Source organism: Pan troglodytes, chromosome 15 (genome assembly GCF_028858775.2).
Source record: "Pan troglodytes isolate AG18354 chromosome 15, NHGRI_mPanTro3-v2.0_pri, whole genome shotgun sequence".
In the NCBI taxonomy this organism is placed as follows: Eukaryota; Metazoa; Chordata; class Mammalia; order Primates; family Hominidae; genus Pan; species Pan troglodytes.
The window spans coordinates 65,606,539-65,628,978 of record NC_072413.2 but is presented as its reverse complement, the minus strand read 5'-3'; the positions used below and the strand labels follow the sequence as shown (position 1 = coordinate 65,628,978).

The 22,440-nt window shown below is 42.0% G+C and overlaps 1 protein-coding gene across 2 annotated transcripts in view; it reads right to left on the bottom strand.

Moving 5' to 3' along the window:
• ARG2 (arginase 2) overlaps positions 1-22,440 on the bottom strand; it is a 33,552-nt gene that overhangs the window by 2,391 nt on the left and 8,721 nt on the right. For both annotated transcript variants that reach the window (XM_510020.7, XM_054666043.2), the window contains exons 3-7: positions 6,449-6,626; positions 2,998-3,157; positions 2,062-2,156; positions 1,775-1,879; positions 617-753 (exon numbers count right to left, since the gene is read on the bottom strand). In XM_510020.7, coding sequence (XP_510020.4) covers positions 617-753; positions 1,775-1,879; positions 2,062-2,156; positions 2,998-3,157; positions 6,449-6,626 — 675 coding nt within the window. The remainder of the gene's footprint in view (positions 1-616; positions 754-1,774; positions 1,880-2,061; positions 2,157-2,997; positions 3,158-6,448; positions 6,627-22,440) is intronic.

The following is a 22,440-nucleotide window of genomic DNA, read 5'->3' as shown; positions in this document are numbered from 1 at the left end:
CTTTCTGACAGAAATGGAAACTGTTTGCAAACAAGTATGAGTTTTGGAAAAGTAACCAGTCTTGATAACGTAGAATTCATCTTAGTACTCTTTCCATCAGCCATTCTTATCTAACTGTATCCCCCTTATTAGAAATCCTTTCAGGCTCTAGTACAAGACCTACCCTACATAAAGGACCCAAGATATTGTCCAGTTTGCAGATTTCTTCAAGAGATCAGCTTTAACTCCAAATTCACAACTCCCAATGAACCAATCTCTTAGAGTGCAAATTACAGCCTTGCACTCTTATCTTATCTTGCCTTCTTATCTTAATCTGCCTTTAGATAACTCAAAGAACTGCATCAGTTTGACAATTTATTCTTGTATTTAATTGTTTAAATATACAATTTTTTACTCATTATTACCTTAGTGTAATTTGGTAAGAGCCATGTCCAAGCATGACTCTAAAGGACTATATCCTTTTTATTAGCATGGCCATATAATTTTTAGCTACAAAAGTTTAAGCAAAAACAAACTCTGCAATGATGTGGAATAGCAGAAAAGATCCTTTGCAGGCAAGAGACTCTAGCATATTTACCTATGTAGTTAACAGGCTGCAGACCTGGTTGCTACATACCTGTATTGTGTATTTCCTCAGCAATATACATGCCTTCTCGATAGGTTAGTCCCCCGACAACAGGAGTTCCTGTGGCTGGAGCCAGTGTAGGGTCAAATGCATCAATATCAAAACTCAAATGGATTGGTCTTTGTCTCCTAAAAAGGAAGAGGATAAAATAATACTTAAAATAATACTTAACTGGTTGTCCTTGGACACTCATCCTTCTTATGGTTGCAACTCCTTGATTTTGTTGCTATTAGTCCTAGTACTTTGTTAATAAAGCTGTTAATACATTTCCAGGCTTCCTATTCTTGGAAGTTACTGAGATTGGCAATATTAACTTCCTACATACCACTTCATGATACTGCCATTTGTTCTGCATGCCTCAGACAGACTAACTCCAATGTATATTTCTGCCTTACACTGGGTATTAGAACCTCTTATACTAATAACTGTCAATAGACAGATTTCTTCACTTCTAGATGAGATTGGGCTCTCATCTAGAGACAATTTAGTTAGACAATTTAAATTAGTCTAATTTAAATTGGCTTGATGTAAGTTATGGTTGCTCTTATTCTCTGAACGTAACAGCAGCTGAAGTGAACTCTAATTTTAGGTCTGCAGTTTTAACATCTTCCATTTCTAACTTCATTATAGCCCCAGTGTCCAAAGGCTGAAGCTAACAACTAAGTTTCTTAACAGCTTATGAAATGACATACTACCAGATAACAATTCTGACATTAATCACCCAGAAGTAAAGACTTGGTATTGGGAAAATGCTCTTAAAATTACCATTTGATTAGTATTCATCTGCCATCTTTCTACACTGCCAAGATTTGCTTAATATAAAACTCAGATGAAACAATCGTGAGGCTGGGAAGAATGGGACAGTTGAAACAATAAATGCTTGTCATCTCAGAAGATAAGCATTAAAGATGGAGATAAAGAAAAATTCATGAGACAGAAGATCTAGGCAGTGATTTAGAGGAAACCTGCTCCCAAAAACCCCAGAGGAAGAATGTGACCTGTGTTTCAAATTCTGCCTTTCTGAACTATTTAAAATTATGTGTATGTTTTTGCTTTGTATTTTAAAAGTAAAGCTGCTGTCCTCAAGAAACAGGCTAAAAGTGTGTTGCCCATTGGGGGTTTGCCCTGACATCAGTTATAGTTACTTACTTGCCAATCAGCAGGTCAAATGTTCGTTCCATGACCTTCTGGATACCAAGTCGATCAATATCTCTCATGGAAAAATACTGGATATCATAGTTCTTTAAAATAAAACTGTGATGAGATATAAAGGGAGGAGTCCTTAGTTTAAAGAGCATTTTTAACAAATATGTACTTGGGGGAGAGGGTGGGTTTGTTGTAGTGACCTGCCATAGACCAAGTTAAGCATCAGCCTTTCAAATAGAACATAATTGGCTAGGACAGGCCCTAAACTTCAGCCAAATGCATCAACTTACTGTTCAGGAGGGTCCACATCTCTCAGACCAATATACACAATACTTGCAGAAGAGATACAAGGTTTGATCCAGGAAAATCCTGGGAGTTGTGGTACCTATGAAAGGGAGAAATGGACAGGATTAATCAAGAATTCTTGTTCTCACCAAGATCATTATCATGTGCGTCCGTGGGTATGCAATCTGCTTTCTTCTGCCACCCACAGGGTAAGTTTAGAGCAACACAGGACACACTTGATCTGGGAAGGAGAAGTGACACAAGGTGGAAATGTTTCAGAAGGGCAGCTGAGGAACACAGTATTGCTTTCTCAAGACGAATAAAATCTCTAAGGTTGTCTTGGTTTCTCATTAACTTACCTAGTAGCAGGAATACTGCTGATTAGCCCTTTTCTATCCCATTGCACATTACCGACTTGTTTACAGATTGGTTCTTGAAGCATAACCTGGTTGCCATCTCAAGTTGCCAACAGCCGACACAGGACTTCTGCCCAATGAATAATCTTTGTAGTGTCCTGGTTTGACTTGGTCCCTCACTGAGGGGAGGGATATACAGATTCTAGTCTGTGCCTAACATGGACTCCCATATATTCTGAACTGCTCAGGAAAATATTACCCAGAGGTCATGGTTTTATTTGTCTTCTAGATCAGTGTGTCTGAGAGTATGGCCTGGGAGCCTCTAACCAGGAAGTCCTCAGGCTGTGGGTATATCAGTCGCTATTGTTACTACCCCCTCCTTGCTTTCTTACAAAGAACAGAGACTATGTCTAGTCTTTATACCCCTAGCATCTGGCAGACTGCCTGGTCCATAATAGTGATGAACAAATGAAGGAGTGGTAATCCACACTCAACCCACCCTTCACCAAAATCTTAACTGAACTAGACCAACTCCAGCAAAACCCTGCAAGCCATTCACCTTTCTTTTCGTTTTGGCCCACTGACCTTATCCTGTAGTTCTCTGAGGAGAAATGAAACTGGCTGTCCATGGAGATTTCCTGATGAAGTGGTAAGGGGTGTGTTGATGTCAGCATGGGCATCAACCCAGACAACACAAAGGTCTGGGCAGTGTCGGGCATGGCCACTAATGGTACCGATTGCCAGGCTGCAAAGAACAAGTATAATCTTGAAGGCCCTCTGCTTGGCAAACATGACCGATAACAAATGTCCTCAGCCAAAACAACTTATACTCTCTCCACAGTGCAAAGCCAGGGCCTAGATGGAGGCTGGGTTTGGGTGAGGCAAGACCTGTAGTTGTAGTTCCCAAAAATTAATCTTGAGTGATTTAGACAGGAAGAAATATAAAGCCCTAGAGATTTGAAGCTGGTGACTTGCTACCCTGCAGTGTGACAGATGTCACTGCTGTCCTGTCCCCAAGTCCGTATAATTTTATCCATTAGCCCTGCTCAGAAAAGAACCTCAAATATTTGTTCAATGAATGAAATCAAGTTAAGCCAGACAAGATGGTGTACACCTGTAATCCTGGCTACTCAGAGGACTGAGGTGAGAGGATCACCTGAGCCCAGGGGTTCAAGACCAGCCTGGGCAAAATAGTGACACCCTGTCTCCAAAAATGAAAAAAAAAAAAAGAAATCTAGGTAAATGGTACAGTCTATAGGTAACGACTCACCAAAATCTGAAAGAAAAGCTCTTGGAGACATTAACAGGGTAAACCAATTAAAGACCTAATTTAGACCACTGAGTAAAAAGATGTATTGCATGTTACCTTATATATATTAGCATGGCATTCAATTTTTTTTTTTTTTTTTTTAAGACGGAGTCTCGCTCTGTTTCCCAGGCTGGAGTGCAGTGGCGCAATCTCAGCTCACTACAACGACCGCCTCCTGGGTTCAAGCTATTTTCCTGCCTCAGCCTCCCAAGTAATTGGGATTACAGGCACATGCCACCATGCCTGGCTAATTTTTTGTATTTTTAGTAGAGACGGGGTTTCAACATGTTGGCCAGGCTGGTCTTGAACTCAACCTCAAGTGATCCACCTGGCTTAGCCTCCCAAAGTGCTAGGATTACAGGCGTGAGCCACTATGCCCAGCCTCAAATATAAGATCTTAAAGTGTATTTCTGTTTTTGCCTTTCCTTGTCCTTGGGCTCTGCTTACATTAGCCAACTATTCTGTCTCAATTCTAAGAATACACCTGATGAAATAAATGTTGGAAAGCTTCCCAGTAACCAAGGAATTTGACATAGATGGGAAATGCAGCTTAAGCATCTTAGGACTGCAACCATCCTTCTTGGTCAATATAGCATGAGACAGCTATTCTAGGCGCCATGTCCCACACTGGTTGGGTCTTTTGAGGAATAGCATGGTCTAGTGAAAAGGCAGTGGATTAAGTCAGAATACTAGAGTTTTAGTCCTGGAAGAGCTGTGTGACTGAAGACAAAGCATCTAATTTCTTTAGATTTCAGTTTCCTTTTCTGTGAGATAGGGATAATAATAATACTTGGCCTGTGTAAATCAGAGTTGCTTTGATGATTAAAGTAGTAATATATGTTATACTACATAAAAGGAGCAGTGACCTAAAAATGCCTCTTCTTGAAAATGTTCAACAGCTATTCAAGTTATGCACTTATCTCTTCCTCTCTAGAATTTCAGATTGCCTAAGCTTTAACATTGAGCTGGTAAGCAGTAACATGGCTGCAATATAGATAGCCACAGGAAAAGAAAACAAGATCTGTGGTAATCACATTGATCAGTGGTCCCCAAACAGTGAGACTTGACCAGAACTCAGACCAGCAGACAGACTTAATAAATTTCCAGAGACTACACTGAGAAAGGAGGCAGGAGACTTGCCCTCTGGTTGATTTAATTGAATGGCCTAGTCATCTCAGTAGGGAACCTGGGTGTGACCGTTTTCTTCAACCTGAGTCTTTTTTTTTTTTTTTTTACTCCCAAGGAGGAATCTACCTGCTTCTCCAGATGTAACAAAGATTTCATTTCTGTTCAGTGATCTGAAAAGCTTTCTCAGCACCTCAGGGAAAATAATCACCAGAAGAGTCACACTGGATTTGAATCCCAGCTCTATTTCCTGGTTCTAGTCCTTGGATAAGTTATATTTTCTTTCTTATTTATTTATTTTTAAGAGACCTGATCTCACTGTGTTGCCCAGACTGGCCTCAAACTCCTGGGGCTCAAGCAATCCTCCCACCTCGGCCTCCTGAGTAGCTGGGCCTGCAGGCATGCACCACTGTGCCCACCTTGGATAAGTTCTTATATATCTGTCCCTACATTCTTCCAGCAGTAAATGATAAAACCATATCTACCACCTAGCATTGTTAGCAGAATTAACTATGTATGGAGTGCTCAATACTCCTAGTACTTCAGTGCCTTCTTCCTACTGAAGACCTTCATTGCTTATTTCAAATCACATTCCCTTGTGAAATCTATTTTAGTCCAGACTGATCTCTTCCTCCTTTGAAATTCTGTAGAATTCAATATTTTTGTTTATTCCATGTATATTTATTTCATCTAGGCCTTAATATATCACAAATTTCCTGCAATCTCTAGCACTGCTGAGAAAATATCAGAACAGTGCTCAATAAAGTACATGCTGATTCAGGAGGAGACAGGATCACAGGACTGATTGCATGAGTCACTAGGGTCCATATTGTGGAGGCAGAAAATGTATCCACAGCTGGGCACAGTGGCTCATGCCTGTAATCCCAGCACTTTGGGAGGCCTTGGCAGAAGGATCGCTTGAGCTCAGGAGTTCGAGACCAGTCTGGGCAACATGGCCAAACCCCGTCTCTACAAGAAATACAAAAATGAGCCAGGCATGGTGGCATGCACCTGTAGTCCCAGCTACTTGGGAGGCTGAGGTAGGAAGATGGCTTGAGCCTAGGAGGTGGAGGTTGCAGTGAGCTGAGATCATGCCACTGTACTCCAGCCTGGGCAACAGAGCCAGACCCTATCTCAAAAAAAAAAAAAAAAAAAGAAAGAAAGAAAATGTAACATGCCAAAGGGGATTTCTAACAGGTCTATTAACAGAAATGCTAACAAAAACTTGCAAATTCAGCCTATCAATGGATCTTTCTAATTCTCCAAAGTCATAAGATAAGTCATAAGATAAGTCTCAAGAAAGCTTTCCAGGAGACAAGCATGTTAACACAGTGCCTAGGAACCTTGCCTAGTATACCTCTGAACTTGCTGTGTCTGAATGTACATGTTCTTACTGTGCAATGTGTCATACAAAGAAAACCACAGTGCCCCTTGAGCAGCTCAGGATCTTAGACATTTAAATGCTTGCTGTTCATTTTAATATCTACCCTAAAAATTCTGTAGAGTATTTTTCTCCAGATGAAGAAACAGATAAAGAAGCTAAGTTATGAGCCCCAAGCACCATGTAATCCATCCCCTCACCACGCCTGGCTCCCAGCTTACCTGTGATCTCCTCCCAGTGTGACACAGCTGTAGCCATCTGACACAGCTCTGCTAACCACCTCAGCCAGTTCCTGGTTGGCAAGACCCACTGAGCGTGGATTCACTATCAGGTTGTTGTAGAGATCATCTTTGGGGACTGGAGTAAAACTCAAATCTCCAAAGTCTTTTAGGTGGCAGCCTGGAAGCAAATGAGGGATGACAAGATGAATTTTCTGTGCTATCTCCAACTCTTAACTAGCCTGGGCCACAATGATAATACGTGACAAAGTACACATCATAATCATTTTGTCACAGTAAAATTTAAAATGTCAAATGATTGTGGGAAGATTATCTCGATCCTATTATGAACAGTTTTGCAGATGTTGGAAACTGAAACTAAGAGATATCGATTGACTTAACCCAACAATAAAAAAATGGTTAACAGTTAGACCTCAGATATCCCGGAGTGATAGAGTAAAAATAAAATATCAAAAAGAACCAACAATTTTAAAGAAAATTAAGAACCAACAATTTTAAAGGAAATTAAGTACTATTAATTTAGCAAAAAATACACAAAGAGAGTCTCATTTTTTTAAACTTTCTTTTTATAGAAATGGGGTCTGCTATGTTGCCCCAGCTGGTCTCAAACTTCTGACCTCAACTGATCCTCCCGCCTCATCCTCCCAAAGTGCTGGGATTATGGGCATGAGCCACCTGCCTGGCCAAGAAATTCACATATTATAAACTTTTATAAATAGCCAATCTGAAACATCCTAAAAGAAATATCTAATATTTATTGATTATTTACAAGATCCCAGGCATTGTTCTAGCTGCTTAACATAAATTATTATTTAAGACTCAAAACAGTTGTGTGAGGCAACTAAAATGTGCCTATTTGGTGGATGAGGAAACTGAAGCAAAGAGAAGTAACCGCCCAAGTTACACAGCTGTTAAGTGCCAGAATCAGGATCCAAATCTAGGCCATCTGGCTCCAAAGTTTGTACAGGTTGAGTACCCATTATCCAAAGGCTTGGGACCAGAAGTGTTTTAGATTTTTTATTTTTTTCAGATTTTGGAATATTTGCATTATATATATATTGAGATATCTTAGGGATGGAACTCAAGTCTAAACACAAAACTTGTGTTTCATACACACTTTATACACATAGCCTGAAGGTAATTTTATATAATATTTTAAATCATCTTGTGCATGAAACAAAGTTTGTGTGCATTAAACCATCAGAAAACAAAGGTGTCACTATCACAGCCACCCATGTGGACAATATGATTGTTTGGCATCACCATCTTCCTGACTCTGAATTTATATGCTACTGATAGGCAGTTATTTTCTTACTTTTTCACACATAAGTACTTAAAAGCAGAAAATATGACATACCATTAATACAGTGTGTTCAGGGTAACTTGTAATGTCATATTGGTGCTCAAAAAGTTTCAGATTTTGGAACATTTCCGATTTTGGATTTCTGGATTAGGGACGCTCAACCTCTATCCTTTACTATGCAGTTTGTCTCCTAAGGAATTCCTCATGAGTCCAACACTTTAAGAACTAGTGCTATATTCTCACAGCTTTGAATATTTTCCCACCTAAGTTGGATGCTACATTTAGGATGAGGACTAAATAATCTGACTCTATCAAAAAGGGATCTGAACTATCAGAGAACAGAACATTGACACAGATTATATTCTTAGGGTCCTGGTATTGGTGGGAAAGGGGCAGTAACAAGATAAGACATGGCATATCTTAATATTTGCAGAGATTTGTGTTAAAGGTTCGGATTAAGAGCAGCATGGACTCATCATGAATTTAAATTATAATTTTGAGCTCTACCTCTTGAACCCAGACTCAATCCAAAGCCAAAATTCTGAAGAAATATAAAAATTTGAGGAGCAGTGACCGTAACAAAAACCCATGAGGCCAACCAAGGAATTGCCACCGCAAGAGATATTGGAAACAAGACAGAAAACTTTGTCCTATTCTTTTTTTCCTCCCCAGCCCTTGTGTCACCCAGACCTATTCTTAAAGGTGAGATACACCTACAGCAAGAATTCTGTATTTATCTTTTGGTCATTACACTTTCAGAAATAGTCATATAAAAGGCCCCAACCTGGAGAAGATCCAGACAACCAGATAAAAAGGTAGCAGAGCAGGGGTAGGAGGAGAAAAATATGACAACAGGCCAAAGACATTGTGAACCAAGATAAAAATGTGAACCAAATAAAACATCTATAAAAATCTTTTATTTTTTAAAAAAAAGACAAAAAGGTATGAGTAAAGTCATTATGGACTTCACCAAATCTCAAAATATGGAGAGGATACTTTAGACTTAAGAGAATGAAAGCTTTAATTAACCTTCAAGTCAATATCAAGTCTTTCCTCTGTCTGTTGACAACACAATCCTGGACTGCACAGACTTTTTTTTTTTTTGAGACAGGGTCTTGCGCTATCATGCAGGCTGGAGTGCAGTGGCACAATCTCGGCTCACTGCAACCTCCACTTCCTGGATTCAAGCAATTCTCCTACCTCAGCCTCCCAAGTAGCTGGGATTACAGGTGTGCGCCACCACGTCTGGTGAATTTGTTTTTGTATTTTTAGTAGAGACAGGGTTTCGCCATGTTGGCTAGGCTGGTCTCGAACTCCTGACCGCAAGTGATCCACCTGCCTCGGCCTCCCAAAGTGCTGGGATTACAGGCGTGAGCCACTGCACCCAGTGTACTGTACAGATCTTGAATGGACAATTCCTGGATGTTTCTACTTTCACCTCCATGTTTATCTCAGCACTCTCCTTAAATCACATCAACCATTAGGTTCTTACTAGATGTAAGACACCAGGGTATGCCTGGTGTTTTACAATATTAGGTGTACAATTATAAAAGATTTATAATCTTTATAAATTTATATTTTGGTAATTGCACTCTAAGGAATAGTCATATAAAAGGCCCCAAACTGGAGTTAAATAATATTAACTAACGTTTCAGAACTATTTGCCAAGCACTTTCATTCAATCCTCATAGGACCAAGAAGAAATACAGGGGAATTAAAGTGCTCAATCCAGTGGATAAGTCACAGAACTTTGGGACTACCCAAGTCCAATCATGCAAACCAGGATGTAGACTCAGATAAACGTGACAGAAAACAGTACTCACTTGTATTAGAAAAAAGCTGCACAAAGCCTAAAAAGGAACCTAAAGAGAATTTGGCAATCTTACAGTAACGTTCCCAGGAAGAGAGATTGAATTTCATGGAAGGATTTCAGTCGCTAATTCAGGCCACCACTCTGCTCTCATTACAGGTGCTAGAAGGGTACTAACTTCTGTCGGGGGTTCATCAGATTAATTCCCAACCTGGGTAGTGGATTCTGTCCACATTGTCCAACTCCATTTACTCCGATGCCATCTCACCAAACAGCCTTCTGGCTATTCAGTTGGTTTCCCACATGCCTTAATATGGGCAAAAGCTTCTAGACAGTGGACACTGGAAGGACTACTGCTTAACATAATTATGCACGGGCATTTTGGTTGATCCAGCATGGTTAGCGTGAGTCTGGGTCTGAAAGCCTGATGAGCTATGCACTCAGCAACCTTGTGTTTCTGCATCCACAAAGCTAAGGGCCAGCCTCCTCTAAAGGGATTTATACCTTGAGAGGCCCTGCCTGAGTGGCCTACCTTCCTGCTCCCAACTCTGTTTTTTCTTTTTTCCCCCTAGAATATTCAGGAAGAACGAACGCAACTCTATAATTTGCACAGTTTCAGTGCCAGGTAAGGACTTGGGACAATAAGTCCTAAAGGAGTCAGGGGAAGTTCACTGAGGATCAGGGGCGTCAAAGAAGAACTCCTATGACAAATAGTTTGTACTTGCACTGTTTTGTTTTGAAATTCTCTGTAAAATTGGATAACGTGTATATCAGAGGTCCCAAACCTACTGCCCGGGTTTTACTACTGTATCCTTTCAGACTTTAATCATTTTTTTTCTGTTTTTTTGGATTATTTGTAGAGACAGGGTCTCACTGTGTTTTCCAGGCTGGTCTCCAACTCCTGGGCTCAAGTAATGCTCCCATCATGGCCTTCTAAAGTGCTAGGATTACAGATGTGAGCCACCATGCCTGGCCTAGTTATAGGCATAATACATAATATTGTTTTAAGTAAGGTTATTAGAGTAAATTAACTGTCATAGCAAAATATGTTTGAGCCCAAAATATGGCTCAAACAAGTTTATTTCTTGTTTGTTTAGCATCCAGGGTAGGTATTCCAGGTCAGCAGGAGGCTTTCCTTTATGCAGTAATTCAGAGACCTGGCTTGTGGCTCCCATGCCTAGGACTTTGCCATCTGTGTGGCTAAGTCTAGGTCTCCCCAGGTTCAAGGCAGCGGGAGAGGAAGAAAGCATTGAGAAAACACACCTCCTCTTTTCAAGACTCTGGCCTGAAAGTGGCACATTACTCCTGCTCACTTTTGGCACTGGCCAGCAAATGCAGGTCTAGCTTATGTCCAGAACAGAATGCGAATGGATTTTGGTGGACAGCTAGCAATGTATGCCACCGTGAGTACTTTTTTATTCTACTGCCATAACCTTTAAGAACAAAATATGAAAGTTGCTCTAGGATTACAAATTTATGTTAAACTATTCTAGTTAATTACAGAACTGAATCAACAAATACATGATGCCAGCCTGATGTCACCTCTTAAGAGCTTTCTCCTCTAATGCCCACTGTGCCAATAGTATTGGGTACTACCAATACCCAAAGGACTGGTAGAACAGAACCCTAGTTCTAGGATTATCTGAACCCTGGTTCTAGTATGTTGTTGTAGAAAACATGAATTGTAACCCATCTGCTACAGTTTTTTTTTAAGAGGAGTGAGGAGGCTGATGGGAAGTTAAATTTTTGTAACAGCAGGATGAACTGAGTAACATTAAAGTTCTTTTTTTTTGAGACAGAGTCTTGCTCTGTCGCTCAGGCTGGAGTGCAATGGCATGATCTCGGCTCACTGCAACCTCCACCTCCCTGGTTCAAGGGGTTCTGCTGCCTCAGCCTCCCCAAGTAGCTGGGATTACAGGCATGCACCACCATGCCCAGCTAATTTTTGTAGTTTTAGTAGAGACGAGGTTTCGCCATGTTGGTCAGGCTGGTCTCGAACTCCTGACCTCAAGTGATCCTCCCGCTTCAGCCTCCCAAAGCGCTAGGATTACAGGTGTGAGCCACCATGCCCAGCCTTAAAGCTATTTCTTTATCAGAGTGCTGTGGCAAGTTCTTCTGGTTCATAGGTCATAAGAAACGGTCTCACTAATTTTTCAAGAAGCTTAGGGTAATGATGAAAAATGCAAACATTGTAATGTGTAAGGAATATGTGTCTGGCTGTTATGCCTGTGGGAACTTTCCCTTTCTCTAACTGTGCATCAGGTCAATTCATCTGTAAGTCCAGGTCAGGTGAGACCTAGTGTTTCATTGCTGCTCTTTCTTCTAAGAGGACATTGTAGGACAAGAGGAGCCTGAAATTTCAAGGAAGTTCTCATGTCAAATAGATTTGGAACAATGTGAAAGGGTCTCATTTTTCACTTGCTGTTTATACACTGGCACAGCCTTGTTGCTTCTCTCCTGAGTGCTGGTAATAAAATACACCGAGTACTACTCTGATCTTTCTGGCCCAGATGTTACCTTTGGCCTTGATAAACCTCTCCAGGCTCTATCAGAGTGGAACAAGAACACAAGTGCATCAACAGAATGATGCAACCAGGCGGTAAGGAAGAAATCAAAACAGCCTTACCTGACCTTAGCAATATCTGTGAACAGCACTTCTATTTCAGGGCTAGTGAGTAAATCCCTGAAAGAAGCCAGAGACAGGAAATGGATAATAATTGTCTGCCTCTACACACCACACTGTGCTACACACTCTATAGATACGTGCTCATTCTCACATCCTCTGCTGGTATCACTATCCACACATTGCAGAGGAAGAATTTCAGCAAGGCTGAATAGCTCCAACTGTTTAACAGCAACTGAATTACCCTTTGGTTAGAGCTCATATATGATTACATGATGAGTAAGGTTTTGTTTTTTTGTTTTTTTGGGGTTTTTTTTTTTGACAGCATAAGACTATCCCATTCTCCCTACTGCTGTGACCCCTGTTGCTACTAGAGCTCATAGCAAGTCAAGAGAGATGGGTTTCAAAGTGGGCTGACACACAGGAGGGTCTGCTGAGCCACAGGCAACCCATTGGTAGAATAACAGACATGGAGAAAAGCTAGGGGCCTCTTAGTGTGCAGTTTTTCCAAATTGTTTCTAAATATGAATAGGATAGAAATGTTTGTGACTTGTCAGGAATAACAAGTCAGTGAAATCAGGAGAAAAACAAAGACTCTGCATCCTCACTTGGTGCTGAGAGGGTACTAATGGCTTTTAAAGTTACAGACCCAAATATTTTACATGGCAGATTTAGCCCCATGCAAAAGGAATTCTTGGAAATTAATTTAAAATTAAAAAAAAAATTTTTTTTAGATGAAGTTTTGCTCTTTCACCCATGCTGGAGTGAAGTGGTGTGATCTTGGCTCACTGCAACCTCCACCCACCGGATCAAGCAATTCTCCTGCCTCAGCTTCCCGAGTAGCTGGTATTACAGGTGCCTGCCACCACGCCCGGCTAATTTTTGCATTTTCAGTAGAGACAGGTTTCACCATGTTGGCCAGACTGGTCTGGAACTCCTGACCTCATGTGATCCACCCACCTCGGCCTCCCAAAGTGCTAGGAATACAGGTGTGAGCCGCCGTGCCCGGCCGAATTCCTGGAACTTTAAAGGGATGTGACTGCTAATTCTTAGAACAAGCTTGTACTTGAAATACTAGCTTATTAAAGTTGCAATGTTACTAGAAGTCTAAACTGGAGGGTGGGGAATGGGGGATGCCAGGGTTAATTCAGGCCATTTGAAGTAAGTAGAATTTCTCTTATCCATAAAATGTAATTTGGGTAATAACCTTTGAAGAGACTGTTATTTAGGTAAACTCATTCGGTTACTACCAATAAAATGCAGAGATCTGAATTTTATTTGGTGCATTTAACTCCCAAGACTGTACAACCTTAAGAACCTTGTCTCTTTTTTTTGAGATGGTCTTACTCTGTCACTCAGGCTGGAGTGCAGTGGCACAAACATGGCTCACTGCAGCCTCAACCTCTCAGGCTCAAGCAATTCTCACATATCAGCCTCCAGAGTAGCTGGGACTACAGGCATGCGCCACCATACCTGGCTAATTTATATTTTTTTGTAGAGACAAGATTTCGCCATTTTACCGAGGCTGGTCTCAAACCCCTGGCCTTAGGCAATCCACCCTCTTCAGCCTCCCAAAGTGCTGGCTTACAGGTGTGAGCCACCGTGCGCCCAGCCAAAGAACCATGTGTCTTGAGATATCTGTCCCAGTTCATTTCTTCAGAGTTCCAGAGGAGACAGCTCCAACCAGCCCTTGTAACATCTCCTTCCTCCCCACTCTGCTCTCATGTTGCCTCCGTGACAGGTAGGTTTTCTCAGAGGCAGTGAGGACCATGACTGAGGAAGACGGGCAGAGATAGTGGCACTGGGGACTCAAGAAAAGTGACTGTGGGGATCCAGGCCAGTCACTTCGGAACATATCCGTCTAACATACACCAGCGTTAACCTCAAGAGCAAATGATACAAACATGGTGTTAATAGATGCCTTTGCATGAATGTGATCCTTGAGTTTAAAAATATATATATATATATGAATGCAAAATACACTTGAAAATTTAATTCAAGATAGTAACTGAGATGATTTACAACACCAGTTGTATGTTTCCTGCTAATCGGTTGTCCAGCTACATCTGTCCTTCTTGCCTAAGGAGAACAGATGCTGTCATCTTCTAAAGATAGGCTTTGGAATGTACACCCCTCTGAACCAAACTCATGTCAACCCTCTGAGCACCTGTAGACCATGATGAGCCAGCTCAGGCTTTCTCGGACAGACTGTCAGCTGATGGCACCCTAGAACCTGGTTCCAGCACAGGCAGGGGTGAAGGTAAGAGGAGGATTGCTCCGGCTTCATGAAGTCACATAACCATATCCATTCAGAACGAGACTGTTGAGCTCCTCTGAGTAGACAAGACCTGCTATTGTTAACATGTTGGCAAAACTTGAATCTTTCCAGTAGTTAACAAGAAGAAGAAATAGCAACAGTCCCCAGGGATAAAATACTGTTCTTTAGAGCATGTGATGTTTAAAAATTGTTTACACCTTGGTGCAGTGGCCTACACCTGTAATCCCAGCACTTTGGGAGGCTGAGGCAGGTGGATCACTTGAGGTCAAGAGTTCGAGACCAGCCTGGCCAACATGGTGAAACCCCATCTGTACTAAAAATACAAAAATTAGCTGGGCATGGTGGCACACGCCTGTAGTCCCAGCTACTTGGGTGGCTGAGGTAGGAGAGTTGCTTGAACCTGGGAGGCAGAGGTTGCAGTGAGGCGAGATCGCACCACAGCACTCCAGCCAGGGCGACAAAGTGAGACCCCGTTAAAAAAAAAAAAATTGTTTACACTCTGCCTTGTTCCAGAAAGGATTTAAAGGAAGACACATCAGGCTGGCGACTACAGCTTTGCAAGTTACCAGCTCTGATGGGTAGCTCCCTGCCCCAGACCCTGGTCTAGCATCCTGGTGAGTCTGCCCAAGAAACCTCAAACCAGACAGACTGCATTCCCTACTATCTGGGCTGAAAGCACAGAATACTCAGACAGCCTCAGTTAGCCAAATGCTACACCGGATGCAAAGAAAAGAATCCCTGCCATCTGCTCCCTAACTTCCTAGGAGAGTTCAGATCTCCAGTCAGGTTCAGTTTCTAAACCTGTCCTACCTCACATAGTGGTTTCAATGAGATAATAAGGAAAGACCTGATGCATGCTAGAGATTACAGATTAGTTCAACTGGATGAGGCATCTTTGTGGTTTTTCTCCCCACCCTATTATTTGCCTTTTCCTTGAAACTGATGGTGTAACCTAAGACTTCCCAAAATCTGTAATATTGTTATGTCATTTTGATAAAACAGTTTCTGGTGAGAAGTAGCAAACAGGCTGGCCACGGTGGTTCGTGCCTGTAATCCCAGCACTTGGGGATCCAAGGCAGGAGGATTGCTTGAGGCCAGAGTTCAAGACCAACCTGGGCAACATAGCAAGACCCCATCCCTACTAGAAAAAAAAGAAGTGGCAAACAAATGCAGGCCCACTGATTTCTCACTGGAATGGCTCTTAAAGAGTCCTGCTCTCACACATAGTTTGAATTTCCTACATTCCCTGTGAAAGAATATAAAGGCAAGGCCAAGTAAATATTAGAATACCACTTCTCTGAAATCCCTAACCACAATGACACAACCTGCGGTGGCTCAACTCTTGGGTCACACAGGAAGGTGTTTTCTACTTCTTTTTCTAGGCTGTGTTTCTCTTCTCTTGGCATAGAGGACGGAGCCAGGAAGGGTCCATTTTTCTTCCCTTCAAAGCTGAGCATTACCACATGTATTTATTCTCAATACTGGATTACAGGTGTGAGCCACTGTGCACCCAGCCAAAGAACCATGTGTCGTGAGATATCTGTCCCAGTTCATTTCTTCAGAGTTTCAGAGGAGACAGCTCCAACCAGCCCTTGTAACATCTCCTTCCTCCAAGGTTTGGTCATTAATAGAGAGGGATAAGTAAATTTATTCAAAGGTTAAATTATTTAAGCCAACCACTGTAATCTCTTAGGTTCTGCCTCTGAATTGTACTATTTTGGATATTAAAATAACAATGCAGCATCTGTCTAAAGTAATTAGAGGTCAGCCTTACTTGAAGAAAGCAGTCATTATCTACTGATGTCCTGGTTTAAAAATGTATTTCAAAAAAGGGAGCAATAACTCATCATCATTACTACCTACTAGCTTTTTTTTTTTTTTTTGGAGACACAGTCTGGTTCTGTTGCCCAAGCTGGAGTGCAGTGGTGTGATCTCAGCTCACTGCAGCCTCCATCTCCCAGGCTCAAGCCATCTTCCTACCTCAGCCTCCCAAGTAGCTGGGACTACAGAAGCCCACCACCACACCCAGCTAAATTTTTTTTTTTTTTTTTTTTGGTGGAGATAGGGTTTTGCCATGCTACCCAGGCTGGTCTTGAATTCCTGGGCTTAAGTGATCCAGCCACCTTGGCCTCCCAAAGTGCTGGGGTTACAGGTGTGAGCCATCGCACCCAGCCCCTACTAACATTTAGCTTGCAAGAGTTAAAGTTTGATATATGGCAGTTATCCTTTGAGTCATACGTTTTAAAAATCTGGGAGACCAGGTGGCTTCTAAGTAGCAGATCATTTTCAGAGAAACAAAATACTGGTTTGGGAAGACTCATCAAGGGTTGTGATGTGAATGAAGTTACAGGAGAAAGCTAAGATGCTTTGCTCCCTTTTTTCCTTCAACAAAAGTATACTCTGTGCCTAGCACTCCACTAAATCCTAGGAATGCAGAAATAAGGTATGGTGCAGACTTCAAGGAGGTCACAGGCTGGTAGGATGTCAGGCAGAGAAAGTGGCAGCCCAGCCCAGTGCTAATTGCTATGAACCAGATGTACAAAGGGTGTGGTGGGAACAGAGACCCAGGAAGAGAAGGGTCAGGAGAACTTCTCAGAAGCAGCAATATCTGAGTCTGGAAGACATTAGCCAGGAATAAGAGAGGAGGAAGAAATGCTTACTGAGGAGGAGAGAATACCTTCAGCCCTACAGAACAATGCACAATTCCTCCGAACCCAGAGTGCACCTAGAGGACTGCAAAGAGATGCGGCAGGAGCCGGGGCAAGGCCCAGGTCCTAAATGTGGTGGGGAACAACTGTAGTTTCTAAGCCAGGAAGACAAATCAAATCTGCATTTTGGATCTAGTGCTCAGACAGCAGTGTAGAAAATGGTCTGGAGAAGCAGAGTGCCACAGGAAGCTAAAGAAATAAATGAGAGGGAACAGAGTGTCCAGCAATAGAGGGGCATGGGAAGGGAGGGAGAAGATGATAAGGTCAGTTTGGGATATGTTGACATTGATGTGTTAGAGACTATCCTGTTGAAAGCACATGGAGACAAGTTAATGGATAATTCTAGGCAATAGTCAATGGCTGACAGTATCGCTGAAATGTCACCTCTGATGAAGTATACATCGCCATAGAATATGTCATAGGACACCACAGGGATCTAAACAGAGAAATTCTGCAGACAAATGACCTAGATTCTTCTATAAATAAACTGCAAAGAAGAAAAAAAAAGAGAGAACCTACAAAGGTCTTAAAGTATAAAGCAATATGGACCTCATTTGAATTCAACTCAAACTTAAAAACAAAAAACAACAAAATAAACCTAAAAAGTGTAACTTAATCAGGCAATGTGAACAATACTAATTAAAAAGAGGCTTGGCAGGGCGCAGTGGCTCACGCCTGTAATCCCAGCACTTTCGGAGGCCGAGGCGGGCGGATCACGAGGTCAGGAGATCGAGACCATCCTGGCTAACGTGGTGAAACACTGTCTCTACTAAAAATACGAAAAATTAGCCGGGCGTGGTGGCGGGCGCCTGTAGTCCCAGCTACTCAGGAGGCTGAGGCAGGAGAATGGTGTGAACCGGGGAGGCGGAGCTTGCAGTGAGCCAAGATCACGCCACTGCACTCCAGCCTGAGCGATAGAGCGAGACTCTGCCTCAAAAAAAAAAAAAAAAAAAATTAAGAGGCTTAATTCTCCCTGTTGAAAATAAAGAAAGAGACCTCCCTTCCTCCCTTTTATTTCATAATTTCTGTGTGCTTTTCAAATTTATGTGAATCCTTCATAATGACTAAATAGGCCTCTCACAAGTCTCACAACCCAGGAATGCTTCTTCAAGGACCCAGAAAGCCATCTCCTGGAGATGCAAACATTTAGGGAGATAGTGCCTCAACCTCTCAGTTCCTACAGAAGGGTAAGAGCCTAACTCCCCTGGGTACAAATGGTGGGCACCTTGCTCCAATTTGCAAAACCACCTCCTGTGTTAAGATATGAGAAGTCTGTTTCCCCTCTGGGTGGCCATAATAAAGTTAGGATACACTGTGTGTGATCAAAGGTGCTGTCCAGTCCATGAAACAAGATGTCTGATTTACTCCAAAATGGTCTGGAGGTGGTATAAAAAACATTGCCACGTATTGGTGATGATGCTGGCTTATGGATATATCAAGTCAGTTATGTTACCATCTCTACTTTCATTATGTTTGAATACTTCCATAACAAAAAGTTAAAAAGATAAGATACATGGAAGACATCTGTATACAGGTTTGCAGTTAGGAGGAAAAATAAGTATTAGAGATAAAGTTTTTGCTGGGCATAGTGGCTCATGCCTGTAATCCCAACACTTTGAGAGGCTGAGGTGGGAAAATTGCTTGAGTCTAGGAGTTTGAGACCAACCTGGGGCAGCACAGTGAGACCTCATCTCTAAAACAACAAGAAAAAAATAAACAAAATTAGCTAGGCATGGTGGCACAAGCCTGTGGTCCAAGCTACTTGGGACACTGAGGTGAAAGAATCACTTGAGCCCATGAGGTAGAGGTTGTAGTGAGCCAAGATTACACCACTGCACTCTGGCCTGGGTGACAGAGCAAGACCCTGTCTCAAAAAATTTAAAAAAAAAATAGAGCTTTGGGTGGCATCAGCATACAGGTGACAGTAAAGCCATGGAAGCAGACTGCCAACCAAGACAGGATAAAGCAGGAGAATCAAGGACAGAATCCTGAGAACACTGACATGTAAGAAGTAGCTAGAAAAAGAGGATGTAGGCCAGATGCAGTGGCTCACACCTGTAATCCCAACACTTCGGAAGGCCAAGGCAGGAGGATCACATGAGGCCAGGAGTTAAACACCAGCCTGGGCAACATAGTGAGACCCTGTATCTAAAAATAAATAAGTTAGCTGGTGTGGTGGCATGTCCCTGTAGTTCCAGCTACTTGGGAGGCTAAAGTAGGAGGATCGTTTGAGCCTGGGAGGTGGAGGCTGTAGTGAGCTGAGATCGTACCACTGTACTCCAGCCTGGGTGACAGAGTGAGACCCTGTCTCAAAAAAAAAAAAAAGAAAAAGAAAGGATTTAGTAGAGGAATTTGAAGAGTTGAAGCCAAGAGAGAATAGTGGTGGTTTCAATAAAGAAAGATTAGTGGTGTAAATAAGGTGAATGTTACACTGTTCATCTGTTCATTGTATTAGAAAGTAGGTCAGATACTGCAGCAATACTAGGTTTATTGCAATGATGGCCTACGAAGCCACATTATAACAAGCTGAAATGTGAAAGGGCAATGAGAAAGCCAGGAAGTTGGCTCTGAAGAAAAACAAAATAACTGGACAACAGCTAGAGGGCTACCTAAGGTCAAGGGGGATGGTGGAGGGTAAGGGTTGCACAATTAATTACCGAAAGGACAGGTTAGAAGAGAAGAGCCATGACACGAGGTGAGGGGAGGGATAATGCTGGAGCAGGGACTGTCAGAGGGGAGGGGGTCTAGAGCATAGGGAGAGGGCACTGCCGAGTGTTAGTTACCCAACATTCATTCTTCCCTTTTTCCGGAAAGAAAAGGTTTTTAGCTGGGAGCATAACCTCTTAGAAAAGACTACATTCTACATGCTACATGGGCGGGGCACGGTGGCTCACACCTGTAATCCCAGCACTTTGGGAGGCCAAGGCAGGTGGATCACAAGGTCAGGAGTTCCAGACCAGACCAGCCTGGCCAAGATGGTGAAACTCCATCTCTACTAAAAATACAAAAAATTAGCTGGGCACAGTGGCAGCTGCCTGTAATCCCAGCTACTATGGAGGCTGAGGCAGAGAATTGCTTGAACCTGGGAGGCGGAGGTTGCAGTGAGCCAAGATCGCGCCACTGCACTCCAGCCTGGGCGACAGAGCGAGACTCCATCTAAAATAAATAAATAAACATAAAAACTATATTTACTAACCTCGCTTGTAACTGGATGTGGTCACATGAACTAGTTCTGGACAATAGGATAAGCAGAACCGTGTCCCGCAGCAACTTCTTGGGAAGGGAAGAGAACTGCCTTTGCCCCTTTCTTTGTTCATTCTTCCATCCTGCTGCTGAGGCTACGACCATCTGGCACCATTAGGCAGAGGCCTTGCCAGTAGCACCAGATAAGAATCTAGGTCTGAACTTGAACAGAACCACTAAACCAGCTCTGGACTACTTTCCAAATTGTTTACTTGAGAGTCAAATGAACTATTTTTCTTTCCACTGTTAATTTTGAACCCTTACCATGGGCACTGTTATCTATGATACCCATTTCAACAGCAAAAACCGCAATTACTTTTGCACCACCCTAATACAGAACTAGACCCTCATCCTCTGACGTTCTTTGTCAATACAACTGATGTGGGGGATGACAGGGAGAAAGCTGAGAGAGTCCCTACCCGAACTGGAAAAGCATGAGCTTGAGGATCATGAGATGGCTGTGGTGGGAAATGCGGGAAGGAAGACACTGAGAATGAGGGCTCTTCAGAAGCTGGAGGTGAAGATCATGCATTTAGGATGATTTTTTAAAGATTTTTGAAACTATTTATATTTTTGTCTTACAAATGATCACTTTTAAGTGGACTTTCTGTAAGAACGTACAACTCAAAAATTTGCCAAGTATCTATCGGATCCACACAAATCCTTAGAAAGGTTTTCTGTGTAGTCTTCATTAACGCAAGTCCTTGGGAATGTTTCACTTTTACTGTAGGATCTTGAACACATTTCACAATAATGAAGCTATAAAGTTTTTATGCAGTGCATTCATTATTAACTATAAATAACATTTCTATTAAAAAAGAAATCTGGGTAGTACAGTTTCTTCCTTTGTAGTAAGAGCCGAGAAGACTGAGAAGTTGATTGGACACTACCATCACTACCATCATCCATCTCCAGAACTCATCTTGCAAAACAAACTCTGTACCCATTAAGCAATGATTAACTCCCCATTTCCTTCTCCCACCAAGTCCTAGTAACTGATATTCCACTTTGTTTTTATAAATTGGACTTCTCTAAAAACTTCATATAAATGGAATCATGCTGTATTTGTCCTTTTGTCACTGGCTTATTTCACTTAGCATAATGTCCTCAAAGTTCACCCATATTGCAGCATATGTCAGGTTTGTTTGTTTTGTTTCTTAAACAGATGAGGCTTTATTCTGTTGTCCATGCTGCCAGACTGGAATGCAGTGGTATGATCATAGCTCACTGCAGCCTCAACCTCCTGGACTCAAGCAATACTCCTGCCTCAGCCTCCTGAATAGCTAGGACTATGTGCATGCACCACCACACCTGGCTAATTTCCCCCCCCGTGGAGATTGGGACTCGCTAAGTTGCCCAGGCTGGTCTCAAACTCTGGACTCAAGCAATCCTCCTGCTTCAGCCTCCCAAAGTGCTGGGATTACAGGCATGAGCCACCCCACCCAGCCCTGCTTTTTGAAGACTGAATGATAGTCCATTATATGTATGTACCACATTTTGTTTGTCCATTCATCCATCAATGAACACTTGGGTTGCTTCCACTTTTTGGCTATTGTTAATACTGCTGTGAACATGGGTACGCAACTACTTCAAGATCCTGCTTTCAGTCCTTTTGGGTACATACCCAGAGGTGGAATTGCTAAATCATATAGTAATTCTATTTTTAATTTTTAGAGGAGTTGCCATACCGTTTTCCATAGCAGCTCCATTTTATGTTCCTACCAACAGTGTAAAAAGAGTTTCAATTTCTCCACATCTTCATCAACACTTCTTATTTTCTGTTTTGGTAGTAGCCATCCTAATGGCTGAGGTGGTCAAAATTTGCTTTTTACAAATTATGAAAATGGGATAATAGCAAATGCCTAGCACAGTGTCTAGAAGATGGTAAATGTTAAGTATCAAAAAACTTTTGATAAGAGGTATTAAGTTAAATAAGAGGTATTAAGTTAAAATCTTTGCTGTCACATAAATGGGAAATATATGGCTACATTGAAATTTGCCAAATCCCA